At 45.3% G+C, this 21,380-nt stretch overlaps 1 protein-coding gene across 5 annotated transcripts in view; it reads right to left on the bottom strand.

Moving 5' to 3' along the window:
* Window positions 1-16,243, bottom strand: part of LOC111858355 (RNA-binding motif, single-stranded-interacting protein 1-like) — a 36,158-nt gene extending 19,915 nt beyond the window's left edge. The window contains exon 1 of one of the 5 annotated variants that reach the window (XM_023840073.2): window positions 16,093-16,243. In XM_023840073.2, coding sequence (XP_023695841.1) covers window positions 16,093-16,164 — 72 coding nt within the window. In that variant the 5' untranslated portion in view covers window positions 16,165-16,243. Of the gene's footprint in view, window positions 1-3,162; window positions 3,596-16,092 lie in introns of those variants that run through there. The other 4 variants (XM_023840070.2, XM_023840074.2, XM_023840071.2 and 1 more) reach the window with 4 other exon arrangements.
* Between the last annotated feature and the right edge of the window lie 5,137 nt (window positions 16,244-21,380).

The following is a 21,380-nucleotide window of genomic DNA, read 5'->3' as shown; positions in this document are numbered from 1 at the left end:
ACAACTTTCTACTGGGAAGTGGCAGAGAGCAGAATTTATGCCTCAGAAAATCACTGTTTTTTATCTGTAAACCAATCACTTTTCAGAACTTAAAATTCAGGCCTGATAGACTTTTCCCTAATAAATTTATTCCATGGAACTCCTAAACCGTGCGATCTTTTAAATCCCCAGTTTCCCGATAATCTATCGCATCATGGGGGGAAACATAGTGGCATACTGAGAGCAAGATGGCAACTTGCACGTGCCTGAATCTGCCGACCACCACCTACAATCCACACCTCAGCTCATGTGTGAAAAGGGAGACTCTCAAATGCAAAATGTAACTGGATTCTCCTTCCTAACAGGCCCTCTGGTAAATATGCAGACACCACCTATCAGGCACGTTTGCAATCTCTGTATGTCCAGAGAGGTTGCTCAGGAATTCACCCTTGCAGGTCTTAACCCCCCCCCCCCCCCCCCGCCCCAGTCTTGCAGTCATTTCTAGAGCTTAAGATCACAGATGATGATGCCTAATTGGGACCTAATGCCCTCATTTGAACAAAAAGGCACCAGAGTCCCCTTCTTAACTCAACACAGTTAATTGTCAACCAACAGCTTGACCGCACCAAGCCCACCACCACCTTTTTCATAGAGCAGAAGCATAATAAAGTGGGGGGGCGGAGGTGGGGGGGGTCAGATCGAGGACTAACAAGCGGCCTCCGGAGCAGAGTGCTTCTCGCCAATGCCGGAGGAACAATTGCACACTTTCTGGCCTGCTGACCCACTTTGTACCGAGAAAGCATCCAATTAGCCCAGGCGAAGGAGGACCCAAATCTGGCGTGCGTCCGCAGAGCTCCGATTAATCAAGCGTAAGGTTCTCCCGGGGCAAAGTGCGACGTGGACATTAACAACCTGTAGCACTAAAAATAAACAGTGAGGAAGACGGGCCAAATTAAAACAAGAAACTAAAGTTTGTGAGGGGGCTGCAAACAAGATCTCAGCGATCCTGCAGAATCCCGCTTAAAGCAAGGCACGCCCAATGCTTCCAAAATGGCTGTAGCGGAGGGAAAAGGTCAATGCTGGCGTGCCTGAAGCAGGCTCAAAAGCGGAAGCTGCCATAACAGATTGGCCCTGCTTCCATGGTGGGCTTCCTTAAAGGGGGGGCTGACCTTTCAACCACCCGACACTGACACGCTATGAGATGCTGACTGGATTCTCCAGCTGATAAATCATGGGTTCATGCACTGGACACAAAGTTTTTTTTTTCCACCCTGTAATCAGCGAGTCCCCCATAACTATGCATGTCACCATTTTAATATTCCCCCTCAAGGTGATAGAGGAAAATAACTCATCAGACCAAAGCTTTCCTTCTACCCAGAGCGTCTTCAACTAAGAAGCTGAAGAATCTTTTTCAGGATGCAACTCAACACTTTTCATTAAGTAACAGGTACCATGTTATATGAAATATTTTTGTAGTCAAGCCATAATTCTGGTACATTTATTTAAACAAGATTTGGGGAAAATCTGACAACTAGGTCTAAATGCACATGACATTAATAACCACAACCGATGATAAAAAGTGAATCTCGGCAAATTCTGGAAAATGGCAAAGCCATTTCGTGGAAGGTCAGCCCCTCTCCGTTGCTCAGGGAGACCGGAGCACACGGTGTCTGCTGTAGATCTTGTGATATAATTTGTTACGGCCGCATACAAGAGCCCGTTGGTGACAACCGATCATCTGATCACCGCACCAAAGGACGCGGGGCTGCCACGCCAGACAAGCGGCCTTGGGCGCTATATGGTGGGTAAATCGGACTCCTGAAAAATCTTGTGTGTAAATACATCCATATGCATAAATATACACAAGCACACATAATTACACACACACACACACACACACATATAAATGGTCCGGCGACGGCAGCCCGGGGCAGAGCTGGGACGGGGGTTTTGACGACGCGGACAGCAGCAGCTACTGCATCCCTCTGCTTATCTGGCTGCTCCAGACCGCCCGAGCGCGTCGTATCCACGACGGCAACCCACGAGGTTTCCAATAACAAGCCTCGCCCAGCGAGCCCCAGCCCACTGCTAATTCCTCCACCCACGGCGACCGTAACCGGTTCATCAAAGTCTACCGCATACTGGCGATTCACATCCGATTTCTTTCATCTCCTACCGAGAGTTCAACCCGCGGAAAAATCAAATCAAATCAAGCACTGTGGCTAAACCTGATCGAAACAGCAAGCTAAAAAAACTTAGTAGGGATGGGGATGAGCATGAACATGCTGGAAGTGACTGAAGAAGTTATAAGGAAAAGGGAAATGCGAGGCTCACTATTCCACCGCACGGTGTTATAACGAGGGCAGTATTTTTCTTCCATTACCTCGATGCTGGATGAAATAACTAAAAGAGGATCATTTCGTAAATCCCATCTACACTCAGAATGTGCTGCATCGCATCAGCCGCGCTAAATCATCAAGCTGGACAGTATTTCGGTGGTCATTCTCAAGCCGTGAAAATCAAAGTCGGCTGTAGGTCACCGCGATGAATAATGTCCAAATCGAGGAATGCATGCATTTCCGAAGGCTAACGATTTTACCGGCAAATGTCAGAATGGTGTATGGGAGAAAAGAAAATTCGTTTTAAAAAAAATTAGTTTAATGGTATAATCCATTAAATGCGATGTTTCTGCCAGCTAATTGATTATTATTGGACTCCATTGTATACAGTAATTAGACTGTTTTTGAGAAGCCGATTCCAATAACTGCGGACACTATCCATCTCTCATAATCACCCAAAGACGTCTAAAAATGACAACAGCAACAAAAATAACACACCGTGAGGCTACGGCCAAATAGTTTTGGAGTAAGTCGAAGAATATTGACCCCTGGTATGTCCGACTTGGGACTTAAATGACCAACCAGAGCAGGACGGCTAAGTTTAAATAAAGGTTAAAATGTCTAAAAAATATGTGCCAACGCCAGGATACAAATAAGGCACAGATATAATAACTCTCCCAATAGCATATATTATGTGAAAACAAATATTTCAGAAATCAGTTGTTATTGCAGCACCCCGTCCCGAAGGTGTAAAGTACATCTATTGGCCTGTTTACCACGGTTCGAAACTGCTGTGTAACCATCGATCGTTCGCTTTGTAGCAAAAAAATCAGGTTTAGCTTACCTGCTTGCGATACGGAGTCCTGACTGGGTTTACCGTATTTGAAAAAATCATCCTAATGTTATTTTCGGTTTCTCCAACACCCCGCGGTGCGTTTATTTTATGTATTTGTATCCACAAGACTGGTTAAGCAAAGTTGTGAATCGGAGCTAAATGCAACATACAGCTAAAAATTACGAAGCGATCCCCTGTAATCCTTCTTCTTACGTGTATCTGCCACCGAAATAATCGCTATGCCAGGGAAAGATAGCAATGTATCCAAGATCGATCTTAACTTCGATCGCCCGACTAGTACATTCAGCTGAGTTCATTGATCCCCCTTCAGTTCGCCGCAGCAAGAACCCACCCACCGAGGAAGGAACCACTTGGCTGAGTCACGCAGGGTTCGCATAGAATATCCTGCGTCGTAATTTCGATTAAACAATACAACTGTTCAAACACAAAACTAAAAAAACTGATTTTAAAAATAAAAATTCTACCATGCGACAGCAAGCTCTTTGCTCACCGATGGAAGTGTCCATAACGCTACCGTGCCCCAAGGCTATCCCCGCCAGCTTAGGTTAGTTCATTCCGGCATGCATACCACGCATTCCATGCAGTGGCCATAAACTGTTCCGTAGCCAAAGCCGTGGAAATCCGACGGCAATTTTTACAGTTTCGCAAGTAACAAAGGACTTGTCGTTTCATTCATAACCTTAACAGGGTCTATTTTCGCTACAGTTTAACAGGACGCAGTTAGATCGTACGCCACCTTTTCTTTAATTGAACTAAGGAAATTAAACTTTTATCAACATCATCATGTTAGGAGAACTCCGGCAAAACTTAAACCTCTCTCAATTATCGACAATGTCAGTCTCTTAAAAGGCCAAGGGGCATATGAGTCACGCGTAGAGAAAACGCTCCTAAACTCAGCTACAGAAAAGCGCAGTCGCATGATAAAATTTTACACGTTTAAAAGGTGTGTATGTCCCTAAATCCACAACCCCACCCTGTTTAACCCTGACCAAATATTTGTCTGAGGCTTTTCACGAAGCACCCTGAGGACAATCCCCTGACATTTACATTTCAATGGTGACGTCGCGATGTCATTTATGTTATGTCCCGGTCTCCTACGTACTCAACTGGGACGAGAGCTCAGCTTGCTGTAAACCACACTAAAGGTCACAGCAGCCAGAATTAATTTAATGCTATTTTCAATCAGTTACTATGCTATGGAAGTGACCCTTAATAGTCCGATTTCCACGATTGAATGACATGACAGGCTGAATTTGGTCACCCCTCCCCCACAGCAACACATAATCCCATACATCCCACAGCACCCCCTCACCACACGCTCCCGAAAACCTCATAAAAGCCTAAATGGAGGCAACCTTTGGTCACCTATGACCTGAGGGTTAGGCTAATACACACACACATATACACACACACACAGAAGCCTTCATCCCACCCACAGACACACACAATAAATTTATCACATAAAAAAAAATAAACATTGTAATGGTACAACTTCTAATGCAAACAGCAATGTTTCTAATTCTCCACATTGGTCCATGATGCTGAACACCAGGTAACCCCAAAGAGGAAGTGATGAACGTGTAACACTGCAGTAGGCATAAGTGGGACAGGGGGGACGCATCGGGCGAAACTGGAGAGCCTCCGGTCCTTCTGATAAAGAGATGTCACTCTGTTCAAACAGTCGGCACTCTGACGTCTAACCATCTATTATTAATGATGCCACACGTTAGCTAAAGCGCTTTTGCCAACAAAAGAGGGGGACGCTGCAGACAGAGAGGAGCACACTACTACTACTACTACTACTACTAATAATAATAATAATAATTTATTTCACTTTTAAACAAGCATGTATGTAAACATCAGTCCGGCAGAACAGTCTGTCAAATAGGTAAAAGCTGCAGACAAATGTAAATATAGGCATCCATTTAGAAATTAGCCCAACTGAAGGATAACAGAAGAATGTGAGCGACTGTCCAAACCTCCTGCAGAGAACTGGCGTCTTGTCCAAAGTCACATGCCCTGTGATTCCTGGGATGAGCTCCAGACCCCCACAGCCCCGTAATCGATAAGCAGTTGGAAGTTGAAATGATTGATGTAATATCCCTATGCAAACCTCTCCACACTCTGCCCACGTACTTCCCGTTCGTTGGGCGCCAGTGTTTATTTCCAGTGTTTGTACAGATGATATAAAATCAGGTGAAGCCAACATGCACATGTAAATACACTGTTGTCCACGGCAAACCTGCACTGGCTAACTGCGACGAGAATGGCAACAGCGTCGCATGGGATGGAAAACTCCCAGGGACGCCGTCCCAAGAATAACACAGAAACGACGATCTAGGGAGGATCGAGTTGTCTCATACTGCGGAAACGTCACCTTCAATCTCGTGACGTCCAAATGACTCAAATAGGAGAGAAGATGCCTGCTTATTCCAGAGGTGATTTAAAACCAAGACAGAGACAGAGAACAACGACCTGCACATTAAGGCTTTCTTGTAAAGTGCATTATAAATCATTTCTAACAAGGAATAAAAAAGAACAATTTAATTGGACCTTTCTCCTTCCTCTCACAACACTGAAAGACTGCAAATGCTTCTATGTAAAATCACAATTCTTCCTGCTAAATCCCTGATTGTCCCTGTTAAACAAAAAGCAGGTTGGACACGAACGAGTACAAAGGGAACTGCATCCAGATTATGCCAATTTCAGGTTTAGGAAGTGAAGCTGCAATCATATGCTCAACGCTGCAATGCAATGCAATTTCCCAACCCTAAGTAAATTCCTGTCCAAATTACGAGTCCAGGTTACAAAACATTGCCATTCATGCTGTCGTCAGATCTGAAAGGAACAATGTGTTTTCCCCAAACTTTACTGAAGAGGTACATAAAAACCAAACAATCAAGTCGTGGCAGACGAAAGCGTGGGAGAGATGCTTAACATTTTGCTCATGCATTCAATACACTTGGATGAATCACGTTTTAATACTAGTAATGGTGGAACGGTGATTGTGATTCAGTCGAATTCAATTCAGTTCCCCTTCAACATGAAGCACTTGACCGCACCAGTTTTCCAACCCACGTCACACAGCGGACAGTGGGACAGCCCAAGAAATTCAAAACATGTGCTGTGGAATCCAGCCCAGGAGTCACACCTCCGGATAGCAGAGGTCACGCCCCTCCCTTAAGCAAATGAATGAGACGGGGGCCAATAAAGCAATTCTGATATGTACGCAACTGTCTCCTTTCCCCGCCCCCTGGACACGCTCCGAAAAACAGGCCGGCGCGACAGTGTGAACCGGAACCACCGGTTGCCGTGTCAGAACTGGATGTTCCGGTTGGCGAGTCACAGCCGGGGAGGTGGCCCCAGCTGCCCATGTCGCCAGGCACGCCACCGGCTAACAGCTGCCACGGGCCACGGGGCCTGATGTAGGCGATGGACGGGGGGGGAGTCACTCGGCCGCGCAGCCAAATCACGAACATTCCTGTGGCAGAAAAGAGGCAGCAAGCAGAAAGCACCTGGGCTGGGACAGAAATGAACCAGAAAGCAGCTTCCCGCCACCAGCGTTAAAGCCGTACACACTCTGAGGATGGAGGTCCCTGCACTGAAAGAACAATATTTATTAACTGGACAAAATAAGTATTAAAAAAATAAAAACAGAATGGACACTCCAGCTTGTTAAAAGCCCTATTTGGGAGGAGGAGTCTGCTGAGATGCTTTCGCTTACCGTGCTGCATTTCCTGTCCTCAAAAAGAGCAGCGCGACCTGAAGCGTGAGCTCCGACGTCGACCTCCCCGCTAGCTAGCTAGATTAGCATCGCCGAAGCTCGGCGGCCGCTCAATGTCCGTACGCCTTGCGCGTTTCCTCTAGCGAGTCCGGCGGCCCTGGCGCTGACGGCTAACGCAGCTCGTGACATCTGTTCCTTTGATGACTGTAAACACAGCAATGTCAACAACAGGCCCGGAGCAGCTCAGAGCAGTGAGTCAAAACTGAACCAAGAGGGGTTTTTGAACTTCTTTCTATTTATAAAACGATTGATCTTCTAACCATTATGCTGGTCATGGGGGCAGCCAGGAGCTCATCTCAGGTGACGCAGGGCGCCATGCTGGGGTACATCCTGAACAAGATGCCAGATCGTCACAGGGCCCACACAGGTGCACACTTGCACGTACAATCATACACTGCAGGTACCGTCTGTGGGCGGAAAGTACCACAGCACAGGGAGAACGCGCAGACTCCGCCCCGGGTCCTCCTGTCCCCATCGAAGTGTCCTTGAGCAAGACACTGAACCCCAAATTGCTCCCGGTGAGCTGGTTGGCACCTTGCATGGCAGCCTCCACCATCAGTGTATGAATGTGTGGTGTGAATGGGTGAACGTGAGGCGCACATTGTAAAGCGCTTTGGTAAAAAAGCGCTATATAAATGCAGTCCATTTACCATTTACACAGACCCAAGGTTAGATTCCAACCAGGCAGCCTGGAAGTGTCAAGCGGAACTACCACCCAAAATCATTCATGAGAAATGAAAAAAATATGAATATCATTACCCAATCGGAACCTTTTCAAAAATGTTACCCAATAGCCATGACATGTTTTTCTCCTGCCGTTCTTATCTGTACATTTCATTGCTACCAGCTCATAATATTGTCCAAAGCACCTTACAGTTTTTGCACTTCACAGACTTTTCTCTAGGGTACAACAGCACTTTCCCCTTCAGGGACTTTGGCTTAGTGGTTCACAACCTGTGGACCAATGGCTTCAGTGCTCCTCTAGATCTGGCAACGTTATTTTAAGGCTCTCTTCTTCTCCAGGCTGTTCTGCTCCTTTGGTGTTGGCTGTCTGCATACCCCTCACATGTCCTGGGTACCCCACGTGCGGCCAGCTCGCTCAGCCCAGACCACGCTCCTCACCCCATATGATCTCCATTGACGGTATAACAAGGTACGATACTCAGAGCCCCAGAACCTTCTAGTGACAATGACGGTACCAATTGCCACCCCGGTCCTGCTTACATCAGAACTACAATGGAGCAGGGACTTTCACAATAGCAGAGGTCACAAACGGTACAGCAGCAGAGGGTCTGCGGGGGCGGGGATGTATGGTGGCAGAGGACAGAGAGACAGGAATCAGCACTGTGCAGAGGTCACTGCGTGTGAGCGGACAGTGAGAGCGAAACATTACCTCCTGAAGGGAAATACACTAATGTCTAACATTTCGCTCCAGCATTTCTGGCTGTGGAATGCTGCTACAGGAAAATATTTCAGTATCACTCATTACAACATAACTGGTAAATACGACATTCATGATGATCTACAATAACCAACAGTCTCATTAATTTTACAGTTTAGGATAAAATTAATAGCAATCGTCTTTTGTAGAACAGTATGTGGTGTAATGGTAATGGAATTTCATTAATGGACAGATGTCTTGAGTCCCTGTACCAATACATCGGGAAACTGGGCTGATATTATCTTGAATATGTGAAGTCTAATTTAAAAACCTGCCCAGAAAATATCAGATCCTACATTAACCCTACTGCTTCAGTAAGCTAGAGGAAACATGAACCCATAGGTTTTGCACAGATTTTGTTTGGAGTCTGCTGGGGAAACCAGAACAAAAAAAAATAACATACTGCCTCTAGCAATGCTGTCCCTCCCAAACGAGGTCGCAATAACGCTGATGTTTTTTTTCTTCTTCAGATCACTCGGACCTGCGGAGGGCTTTTCCGTGAAGGCCTGGCAAAAAAACCACACAGGCTCGAAACCTCACATCACTTCCTAATGTGGTTGTTTTGACACAACACAGCTGTCTGCTGAACCTACAGAGCACACAAATGATCCAGAACAAGTCGCCCCTCCCCTCTCTGCCCTTTCATTTTCATTTCTCCTGCTTGCCGAAGAAACCAGCCGAGCCTCCGTCCCTCCCTGGATCTCCGTCAGATCCCCTAATGGCTGTTTACGGGAAACTCCGGGTCGTACAAACACACACGAAGATATAAAAGCCAAAAGCATCGTTTCATCCCCTAAACCCCACCTCAGCTGGTCAGCGAATATCTCTAAAAAGTTGTGAGCCGTGTAAAATGATCCCTGGTCGCTTTCTCCTCTAAACTCGGCAAGCGGGCTACGTAATACGCCCCGAGGTCCCGAGCGACATCAAACGGGGGCTCAGACTGCCATCGCCGAGCATAGCGACACTTCCTTTTAAAGAGGTAGAACTTCTCCCCGTGTAACTTCCTCCTCATAACCTCCAGCTCCGGTCAATACGAGTTCCTCCGCACTGACAGAAGGAGAGAGACGGAGGGAGTGACAGCAAGGGACGGGGACAGGGAGAGAACTCTGGGGGGAAAAAACAAGCCGTATTTACCTTCCTGGCCGGCTGCGGGAGGTGGCCGCGGGAGCTGAAGCCCTTGTGAGGCAGGGGGAGAAGCATCTCTGACAGCTCCGGGGGCGTCGCGCTGGGCTGGCAGCGCGCGACTGCGTACGTGTGTGCGCGTGTGCGCGCTCACGCGCAAGCACGCCACGCGCAGGAAGACTGGCTGGCTGTTGCAGTGCGAGTCGAGAAACCTGCCTCCGAGGGAGGTGCAGTTGCCTGTCTATGCGTGATGGGGGGGGGGGGCAGGAAGGCAAATAAAAAGGGCTTCGTGTGACTCGAATCAGGAGCGTAAATACCATACATACAGGAAGGAGGCGGCGACGACCTGCACCTCACTCTGGATATATATGTATCAGTATATTATCCAGAGATACAAGGACGGTCCTCCTCACTCAGCTTGACAAGGTCCCTAGCCGCCACGCCTCCTGCTGTCCTCCAGTGGATCAAGCAGTTTCACACTTAATTCGATTGCTGAAATAAGCTGTTGCAAATTACAGTTAAGTTTAAACCTAGATCTGTAACAAGGCTTGTTACCTTGTGTAAGTCTTGCTTCATTCAGTTTATATATACATATAAACATCATTTTAAAAAACTGATTTGTGCAATTATGTTCAATAATTTTGTTTAGTTAAAGATGGAGCCAGATTCGAAACAAAAGGATTTAACAACCCTGTGTTTTGTGCATGGACCAGATTTGGGGACTCCTGTGTTATTGGACACTCTGTCACAATGAAGAATTAATCCTCCCTCCGTCAAACACACTGGTCCCTGGGGAAGGGGGGTGGGAGTCATGTGACACGGAGACCAGGGCTTCGTTCAGATGGTGGATGATGTTTACTTGGGCGACAGCCATCTGAGATACAATATCGTCCTGTTGTGTTTTCCTGTCAACAGTCCATTGCTCAAGAAGGGACCTTTGGTTTCTATGGAGGTCGTCATGGTTAAGTTATTTCCTCTGGAGCAGGAGGAAGGGCTTGCCAATTCAAGTCAATAAATGCCACGGGGCTGCAGCAGAGGAAATGTTACACCAAGAGCAGGACGCAAGTGCATCTCATTTCTGGGTAACTTATTTCACCTCCATAACTGTCACTTAAGGCTCTGTAGTGTGGGATCTGTGTAGCAGGAACCTGGAGGATGCACCACAGACTGGGACAAATAAATATAGTCCTGGATGAAACCGACAGCGAGCCAGTCTCTCCTCTGGGGCCTGCAGCCATGCCACGTGTTTACAATCCATCATCGGTGCACCTGAATCGGCTTATCAAGGGCTTGATGAGCAATTAATTAGCAGAATCAGGTGTGCCGCCGGGGGGGTAACGAATACAAAGGAGTGGTGGGGGGAGAGAGGGCCCCAAAAGAGAGGTTTTAACCACCAACGTAGGAAACATGCAATGGAATTAGGACGGGATGGTGACAATGCAACACAGCAGCATTCAGACGACCATGACTATGGGAGAGGTGCTGGTCTATAGACACCAAACTCCACAAGAGCTTCCTAACGCCTCATTATTCCTGCCTCGAGGCACATTCCTGATGGACAATGCAACACGACAGTCTTCTGCCATACCATATTATATACATTTGGATATATCAACAGGCAACAACATGCACCCAGTTTCCCATACTGGACCACAGAGCTGCAGAAGTAGTGATGTTAATTAAATACTTTATTCTAATTTCTAAGATTCTAGAGGTTTTTTTTTTGTTTTTTGAGACGATTACAGAATTGAAACACCCGCGAATGGTGTAAGCAAACTGACTAAAACATTTTAAATATATTACTCACCCTTGCCAGTTTAATATGTCTGAGCGGGAAGAAAATAAACGCTGGAGGTTAAATATGACACGAGTCGCTTTACTTGTTCGGGATTTCATATTTTTATTTTAATAACCATGTGAATCTCTTGTGGGACTCACTGATCAGAAAAAAACACAGTATCACATTCATCTCCTGGTTGAGCCTAAGAAATTCGGTATTAACCAAGAAGTCTTGCTTTTTAATCGCCCAAACGGTACATGCATATTACGCCAATTAAGGGCATATGCCTCGCAATGAACTTAGCTGACAAGATTATGACTTCATTTACAACGGTCAAGACAGTAAATTACGCCATTACCTGGGGGTTAATAAGTCAGCATGGATCACAAGGTAGAGTAAAAGTTGACCCACTATCTATGAGGAGCACATATATTTAAAACATTTCTTATGAGTTCCTTTTACAAAGCGTTTAACATGGACGTTTAAAGGGCGTTTGGGGCTAGTTTGCACATCTGGTAACAGTGCTGGATGCCATCCAAAAGCTGATTTGCCCCCCGACTCTTTGATTGCTGGGAAAACAGCCTTCTGCGGTTTTATTATAATAGACCCAACGTGTCGAAATCCACCACATCTAAACAGGAGGGGGGAGGGGGAGGGAGCTCAGCGGGCGAACAAATGGTGTTGATCCTGGCAAAGTGTAGACGTTAAATTTGTGCAATGCGTGAAAAACTGCAATAAAACATCAAGGCATACAACAAATTACGATTCTCTATTTCAAGAACATTGAGTTTTTGGGTACTTTCAGTGATTGAGAGCACAATGTTCAGAGTGATATGGCAACGCAATATTTACTGATATTTACTGTAAAATTGCATTCAGACACGTCAGACTGTTCTTCCAATAAAAGTAATCCAGCCAAATAACTTTCCAAAGAATTATGTCCCAGACATCTAGAAGGGAAAACACAGACCTCTAGTTCAATTTGTTCGGTATTATAAAATTTTACGGCGAAATCCGGGCGAGAATTCAATAAAACACAAGTGTTATTAAATCTTCGTTTCTCATTCAGATCGATGATGTGTTAAAATAACTGGAATGTGTTTTTCTTTAAGATATCAAAAATGCGTCGCAATGGGAACCCTCGTTTTCACTTGTATGCATGTTCAAAAATGCATCGCGTTCAAAAATATGTCCAGAGCGAAATAATGACACTGACGGAATTAATTAAAAGCAAAATATATTTGTGGCTCCCGTCCCGCTTATCTTGGACGCTTAAAATGAGGGTCCGATTTATTTACGCCCAACGGTACGCCAATCTCACTGGGAGGTTTTAATAAACGGGGTCACGATTGGAACAAGAATTAAAATGTATATTTGTGTCGCCATGCAGGTCTTTGCGGGACTCAGGGATTCAGTGCCGGCGTGAATCATAAAATCCCGACAAGCCTCCCAGCTAAAGCCCGCTCTTTTCAGCGATCGGACAGTCCATATAGGCAGCGAGCTGGCCCTCATTCATACCCTGTCAAAAGTTTCAAGGACCAGAGTCAAGAGCAGCACAAAGGCCGCCCATTTTAGCCCAACGGCAAGCGCCACATTTGATGATGTGCCCTTCACAGCCGGGCGGCTCTCCAAGCTGCATTGTAACCTGTGCTCATGGCTTTTCTTTTCGACTAATGCACAATCCTATTGTTTGCTATGCTGCACGTTATATCCGACAGCAATTAACACGCTTAACCCCCCCGGTCGGAGGTTAAGGTTAACAAGGACGCGCCACCAACAGATAGGACACCCGACAGTCCTTTTAATTGGCTGATTGCGCGCTCTGTTGTCCCCGAAGGTTACGGGGATTTCACCGATGACTGGCGGGACAAAAGGCCCTTTATTCCGTTGGCAGAATACCATCCTGCACAGAGGCATTGAATTTTAGCTGTTATTCTAAAGCCATTAACTTTTAGTCCCCGCTGCAGCTCTTAAAATTAATCGGGAAAACCGATTAAAAGGTGGGAAAATTAACCGCAGGGGTACCGTTGTTTTTTTTTGTGTTTAAAACTGAGCACAATTAGTAACGTAGAGCTTTCGTAATGCATCAAGATACGTAATAAGGTGACTGTCAAGGCGTAAACATCCACGTTTTAAGGGGGAAGAAAAAAAGAAAAACTTATGTTCTGTATGTCTATAAATCATGACATTGTCTACATAACCTGTGCATAATACTATGACCCCATTGCTTAAAAAAGATATATAGCTGATTAGCGCCAATGGGGTATAGCTTTAATGGCGAAATGCACATGAACATTTTATCGGCTCACTCTACCTAGTCACGGCTGCAGCGCACACGTGGTTCATGCACTCGTTCACTCCGTAGTACTAGAGGACCTTGTTTAAGTTGTCGTGAGGTATTGCATGTTCGCATCATACCGATCTTTTATCGCCTGATTATTTACATTTCATATTTTATTTATTTTTCAGATGCCTTCGTCCAAAGTGACGCACATAGAGAGAAAGCAGGGTCAATCAGTGGCTGATTATCCGCCTTTGTGTACAGCCTTTGTCTCAGCTCTTGCCGTTCTTGGTTATTGTTTTGGATTTGGCTAACTTTCTCTGTTTCGCATTGACTGGACCTCCGGCATGAGTGTATTTTTGGACTTTAATGGCTTTGGTTTATCTTCGTGGTACGCTTCCCTGTTCTATGATGTACTGTCTGTGTCTTGGATCGCAGTCTTGGAGTACAATTCTGTAAATAAAACCTTCTGCAACTGGATCCTCCCATTCGTCAATTTATAACACCTGAGGCAAATGTAAGGCCACTAATAAGTCATATTTATCTTTAAATTGGGCCAATCATTGCAGTCCCAAAAAACATAATAAAAACTAGCAGACAGCCCCCCCCCTCCCCCTCCATTTTACACCTCTGATCTAAAGCAATTCGATAAAGTGTCAGATGCAGCAACTGACACAACAGCATGATAATTTCACACTGACACCTGCATCAGAGGAATCCCAGTGCGGTACTGTTGCTGAGGACGATTTCTGCTCAAAGACTATTCGCATCTGCTTTTTCAGATACGCCGACTGTAAAGTGGCCAAATTAGTAAAGCTTTTACACCAGCCAAATGCCAGCGGCTCTTATTCTTCACCTAAATGAACCCCACTGAGTCCTGGGGAGTAACAAAACAGCCTACAGTCCCTCTGCGGTGTGACTGACCAGCATTGATCACCAGGGTAAGTCTTAGATCCTGATGCTCTGATTCACCAGCATGTTGATAACATCATGCAAAATCCCTCACCTGCTTCCTTACAGATTTCTTGCCGAGTTGACATCAGCAGCCATAAATTTGTGGGTCTGTTATCACATGTGAAGATTCTTTAACAATCACGACGTCTAGCTTAAATTAACCTAACCAACTGAGAAATTTTGCTTTGGCAAACACCCCCGAGAACTTCAGTTCAGGACGGATTAAGTGAACAACATGATTCCCCACCCCCATTTACCACTTGGAATATTATCGTCTTTTTATATTTTCCTTAACACAAATCAATAAATACCTTTTAAAATTTCAATATTTATAATACAGTATTGATATTCATAATATGGGTGACTCCATTGAACACTTGGGCCAAACACGTAGGGATCGCATTCCTGCTCTCGGTTCTGTAGGTGAGGAGGTTTTCGGTTTTAGGCATTACAAGTTAAATGCTCGCACACGCCTAAGTTGAGAAGCATCCAGATCCTGCGGAGGGTTCGGCACAGGGCTGGACCTCCTGTGACTCATTATCTAATTGATGCTGCCTTTCAGTCGATCACAACTAACACACTCACATTTTATAGGGGTTTTAAGTTACCCAAAAGAGCGTGCAGTGACAATTTCCTAATACTTTCTCATAGTAACGAAAGTTCAAACCACACGTTCAAATAACGTTCAATGCCTAAACAAGTAACAAAGGCCTATGTACACGCGCAATGTACACGATTGCTGTCTTAAAACAACAGATGTTAAAAAGAAAAGAAATCTTTGTAATAAAATAATCTCGTTTTTAAAGTTTTTTAAAACATGCCAAAAAAAGGAAAGAAAGAAAAAAACAAATGCTTAAAGTAGCCTACATAAACATTAAGTTTCGAAATGAGCCACGACATGATACGTGAAAGCTAAAAAGAAAACGAAAACATGGATGTAACGCAGAGGACTGAAAAGGAAAATTAGTCCCGTATGAAGACCATGAACTTGAACTTCAGTAAGTTTTCCTCAACAGGCGCGAATTATGGACGCAGCAAGACTGCACTGTGCAGATAAGCCTTGGCACAAGTCATACAACTAAACCGAAAGCATGCAAGAAAACAGAAAATCAATTTATCATAATGGTCACAAAAGCCGAAAATCTCATTGTTCAAATCAGCCTTTTCTTTGTACTGCAAGGTCTTTCATGTAGCTATTCACAAACATCAATTATCTGCATGATCACTACTATAAATGGAGACAGTATTTAAAAAAAAAGATCGGGAAAAAATCTGCAAGGTTATTTTTCTGATTATCCTTGAAACATGGAAGCATGCGGCTATATTTTAAGATTAAAAGCAAAACAAACAGGAACACTCCCCTAATCTATCACTTACAAACATGACTGCAAATTCGGTATTAAAAGCCACTCCCGAAATCCGACATATATTATCCCTGTTACAACATCGGTCGTGTTAAGTGCGAAAACTTCAAAAATACCACTGAAAGAAGTAACAATGAGCCGCAGACAACCTCCAATCTCCCGATGTGCTCGCCGATCAGCCTTTTTTATTACCTTAGTTGGCAGGTATTGAGGATAGTAGTATTTATATTGGGGGTACATCTGCTGTTTCCACTCTTTTCCCATGAAGGTCCAAGTTTAGAGGCAAGTGCGCAGGAACTGGATGTCAGCCCTGCGTTTCCCCTGGTTCCGTTCCGCTTGTCCTAAATCCCGGCTAACACCCCCACCGAAAGAGAGACTGAGCAGCTAGGGCGCGGGCGAGCTTCCCCCCCGCCGCCCGGCTCCGGGACCATGCACGTTTGATTTAATTCGTGTTAATGTAGATCTCATTAAGGGCCGCGCCGTTGAAAAGCGTTTCAACAATGAATTTGTTAAATTATTAATTAAATCGACGGTGCCATTTATTTAATCGGGGAGCTCTGCACATCTTTACAATTACAGCTATAGATTAGTATAAAGACGTTTCTTTGTAGACCGCTGAAACGAACGGGGGGACGCCTTCACAGCGGGCTTCGTATGAATAATTCTAGTGTATGGAATAATTGCTTGTCATCTTTATAGGTCTTCCATTTTTAAAACGAGTAGCATACTTTATGCACTCCCCCTCAAGATATTGATATTTGGATACTTAATAAATTAGCCAGCCACCTAAGTGGGTCACCAATAATGTCCTCAAACTTTTGCTGCGGGTGTGTGCGGGCACTCCTAACTCTAAATGGAAGGACTTTCTAGGGCCGAGTTTTGTCTTCCTGAGATTTGGACCAGTGACAAAGTGGTGATGGTTCCTAACAGCACCTGCGGGATAAAATAAAACACGGATATGATCGCGATTTTCTGATCGCGAGAGTACCGTCAGCGATCTGGCCGGTGGGGCGGGGGCCGCTTGACCTGTCCACAGAGCTCCTCAGCACTTACATTCCTGACATATTCAGCTGCAACCACGAAATATATTTTGGGATCCCCTTGCTGTGGAGTCCTGGTTTTATTCACGAGAGAGAGGCGAACACAGCGATGGATAACAGACTGACATTTGGAATTAATTTAGCTTTGTTTGGATCTTTCCTGCAAGCAAAAACCTCATTCCGCCCTCTTTGTAATTGTAAAATGCTCTCAATACATATTTTGAGCAACGTATTCAAAAACATTTCTCGCTAACCCACAGATGGAAATCAATACTGAACCATCCACATCGAATAGGCCTAAAACTATACACACTCTTTTGAATGTATTGTAGGACTTAATGAGGGTTTGGCTCCTCAGAAATGGTGTTAGTGCCTTACTACAATTAATAGAAAATCAGGAATGGTGGGGGTATGGGGTGGATATAGGTGGTTTAGGGTTAGGAAGTGAATTCTGATGGGTCATTTCAAGGCAACGGGAACGATTTCTCAAACTTTTCCATACTGACTCACCACAGTTTGGCTGTGCCGGCTTCCTGTGCTGCGCTGAACATTCACAGCGGGTTTTTGTTCCAGATCATATAGCCGTGGTATCGAGAAATATCGGGGCCGAGTCCGGGTTCTGCTGCTGCGGCCCCGATCTCTGCGGGGCGTTCTCCGGTGGCAGGAGAGCCCGGTGACAGCGGAGCGGAAATGCCCAGCCTGTGTGTGGAGGAGGGGGGGTGACGGCCAGATCTGCATAAGGGCAGGGGAATTCTGGGGGCTTCACACATGGTGAATAAAGTGACATTAGCACACACACACACACACACAATCATGGGAATATCCGTGCAAGGACATGGAAATGACATAGATGGAAAACTTGCAAAACACACATGCTAACATGATATTGGGAGGGGTAGCTGGAAATTCTAGGCCTCCTGACAAAAACTTTTGCCGAGTGGGGGAGGGGGGATCAATAGATTTTGCTCAGCGGATTCCCCCCCAAACGGTAAATTTTCCAGCTCTGATATAAGTGCTGGGGGCCCTGAATCTGCCCGGCTATCCATGTCCCTCCGACTGCCCTGATGGTAGCAAAGACATACTCAGGAGAAAGAAATGCAAATACGGTGGGGTTGTTCATGGAAGACCATCACACATGCAGGCTTGGCGCTGAAGGTCCGCGCAGCAGGCAAACGCGAGTGTGGGGGCTGCCGCCCAGCATCACATAGACTGGTGCGTAAAGGCCAGCAAGTGGCACACAAACACACACACACACCCCACCCTGGAGTAGAGATATGTAAGTGAGCGCGCATGCAATGCCACAACTGAGAAAGAGGAACACGCAGACACACCTCAGAATCTCTGAGACCAAGTCCGGAGACCAAGTGATCCAACCACAGGGCTGCCAATGGGCCGGCTTGGTTGGCTGTGCTCTGCCGGGCATCCCAGTGACGGTGATTAACACCTCCATCTTGCATACCATAGATTAAACCACGCTTCAGAGAGCCGTTCCATTCTGCAACCTAACTATTGTTTTAATCCGATCTGCCACCTCCATAAGGCTTATAAGAATAGATAGACAGTATTATCAGTTAATTTAAGTCCTGAATGACACGACATGCCTGCTTTTAAACAACAAATCTTTGATTTTTATGAGTTCACAAGAAAATATGCCTTAAAAGGTTGAGTGTTGTCAATTCTTGCCTGGGCGATACCTGGTTCACCTGTTGCAAGTTTGCAAGAAATGATTTCACTCATATGAATTATTCTTATTTAAGCCCCGTCATGGGTCATCATCGGGGAGCCACTCAGCAGATGACAGCTCTGTTGGTGACACTGCAGAAATTTGCAGCACTAATCCCGGAGGACCTACGATTAATACTGACATTCTGAAAAATGGCCGACTCATCCAGGGTGACTTTCAGCGCTGACTCATCGAGGCCATCAAAACCCAGAAACAGGAAGATCGTATAGCAGTAAGACTCGGTATCACCACCCTAACCTGCCCGACAGTGACACCAGTCAGAGTGTCTGTGCCACTAATGGTTGGCTAACCAAATGTTCCAGTTGATGATCCACTATTGATGTCCTTGTTTATGGGCCATTATTGGCTGATTGGATTGTCTCGTCCGTCCTCCATTACTGGCTGTTTGGATATTTTTGTTTATGGTCCATTAGTGGCTAATTGGATTTCGGCACATGGTTCTGAAGGGTACCTGCCTCTAATTCACCTCAGAAATCATTTGAAAATGGTTCCCTTCTGATTCTGATGTCACAGACGTAGATCAGTTGGCAGCAACACCCATAATCGTTGCCAGGTCCCGCCGGATGTTAATCTTCCCGGCGTCATGAGGTGGAAACTGCCACCGCGGTAACATCACTAAATTTACTTGCTCTGGGTCACTTCCTGTCTAGGACAGTTAATCATTTTGTACCCTGAAGATACAGCCACTTTCTCAATGGTTTCAAATTTAAACATGTAATATTAAGTATCCATTATTAATTATTAATTACTCGAACCCTCGTCTCAGTTGAATCAGGATTCTACTGTGTTTTCTAGGACAATCTTACAGTTTGTGAGTCCTGCAGCTTTCTGGATTAAAAACAAATTTTATTCAGGATAATTATATTATCTCATGGAAGCATCAGTCAATGGGTATTTATGTTCTATTTCTGTGCCTTCAAGGAAATTTAACATACTGGCAATTGGGGATTTTTGAATTTTCTGTCAGAATTTAATATATAGCAGTTTATGTCTTTTTGAGTGATTGATAAAACCATATTAACTGCCAGTTGTAATAGTCCGAGCCAAAATGCATTTACAGAGAAAAGAAACATTAAATCCAATTTTAAAATGAATTAAGAAATGAATCACCACACATTCTTCTAAAATGTTATCGCAGGACAGGGATGGACAATAATTATGGAATGAAATGTCTCATTAATGGTTTGTGAGGCTGAATTCTAAGAAAGGAAATTCTGTCATGCCATTGAAAAAAGATATCCTAGACCATTCTGGGGAAATGTTCTGTTCTATTTTATGAATGGGGGGAGGAATCATCATTATGTATGTTCCTTTGTACAAATGTGTCTGAATGCATATGAGGTGTACCTTTGAACAGAGTAGTTATACTGAATAATTCCAGGAAAATAGTAATGTGTAACTGGATAAATCTGGACTGTTTGACATAAAAGTAAGAAAAAACGCAGAATAATGAGATGGCTTTCCTTCCTGTATGGTCCATCTTCTCTCTGATAGCTTGAACTTCCCCAGTATGAATTTTGCCCCCTTATCTGCAGTGTTCCACACAGCACTGTGCTCCTGATGGGAATCTGGGAAGTGGGGAGTGGGGGGGGGGGGGCTGACTTCCTGTTGGCGGCTTTTTTCCAGCCCCAGACGCAGACATGCCTGCTTCATGACTCACAGCAGTTGTGACCCCTTTTAGAGAGTTATAAAAGACATTTGTGTGTGTTTGTGTGGTGGGGGGCACGAAGGAGAGCCATGCAACTCCTGAAGCAACACTGGGGGAAAAACTGGCTGTTGAATTTTGGCCTGTTATGGCATGAAGGGGATGGGGGTTGGGTACAGAGTTTTTTTGGCTGACCTTGTTCTTTTTTAAGCATGTAGTGGAAGAAAACAAAGCCATCAACATGTGTGTCCCCCCCTCCTCCTTTATTTAAGTTGTATATCATTCAACAATCGCCTCTTTCTCCCTCTTGGCACATTCCTCAAAAACTTGTTCTCCAGGTTCCCCCCCCCCCCCCCCCCCACACACACACACACACACACATACACACACATTCCTCTGGCACTGCCCCTCCCCCGCTTCCCCTTCCCTCCCCCCACGAAAAGTCTAGCTTTACTATGTATCAGACCTACAGCGGTTTGTTTGTGTTCCTTTGGTTTGGGGGGTGGGGGGCAAGGCTTCGGGATTTCTTCCCGTGTGTCTGGATGGAGCACCAGCCCCCCCCCCCCCCCCCCCCCCCCCGGGCCCCTAGCCCTCTTGAGATTTCCCAAGCGTGGCTGTGCCAAATATGCATGCCGGCAGGTACAGGCCAGAAGGAGAGTCACTGCAGATGATGAGAAGGAGAGTCACTGCAGATGGCGAGAAGGAGAGTCACTGCAGATGGCCAGAAGGAGAGTCACTGCATATGGCGAGAAGGAGAGTCACTGCAGATGGCGAGAAGGAGAGTCACTGCAGATGGCGAGAAGGAGAGTCACTGCAGATGACGGGCATATTGTTCCTGCAAAAAGCGGCAGACAGTAACTACAGAAAATGTCCTTTGCAGTTACATAGTAACTGGGATTATCACTTTACTACTTCTTCTATGCTTCTCTACTACTACCACAATAATAATAACAACAACAACAACAACAACAATAATAATAATAATAATAATAATAATAATAATAATAACGGTGTGTGAGTGCACCCTGCGATGGGTTGGCACCCCGTCCCA

The sequence above is a fragment of the Paramormyrops kingsleyae genome, chromosome 16 (assembly GCF_048594095.1).
Source record: "Paramormyrops kingsleyae isolate MSU_618 chromosome 16, PKINGS_0.4, whole genome shotgun sequence".
Lineage (NCBI taxonomy): Eukaryota > Metazoa > Chordata > Actinopteri > Osteoglossiformes > Mormyridae > Paramormyrops > Paramormyrops kingsleyae.
This window is presented reverse-complemented; position numbering and strand designations above follow the sequence as displayed.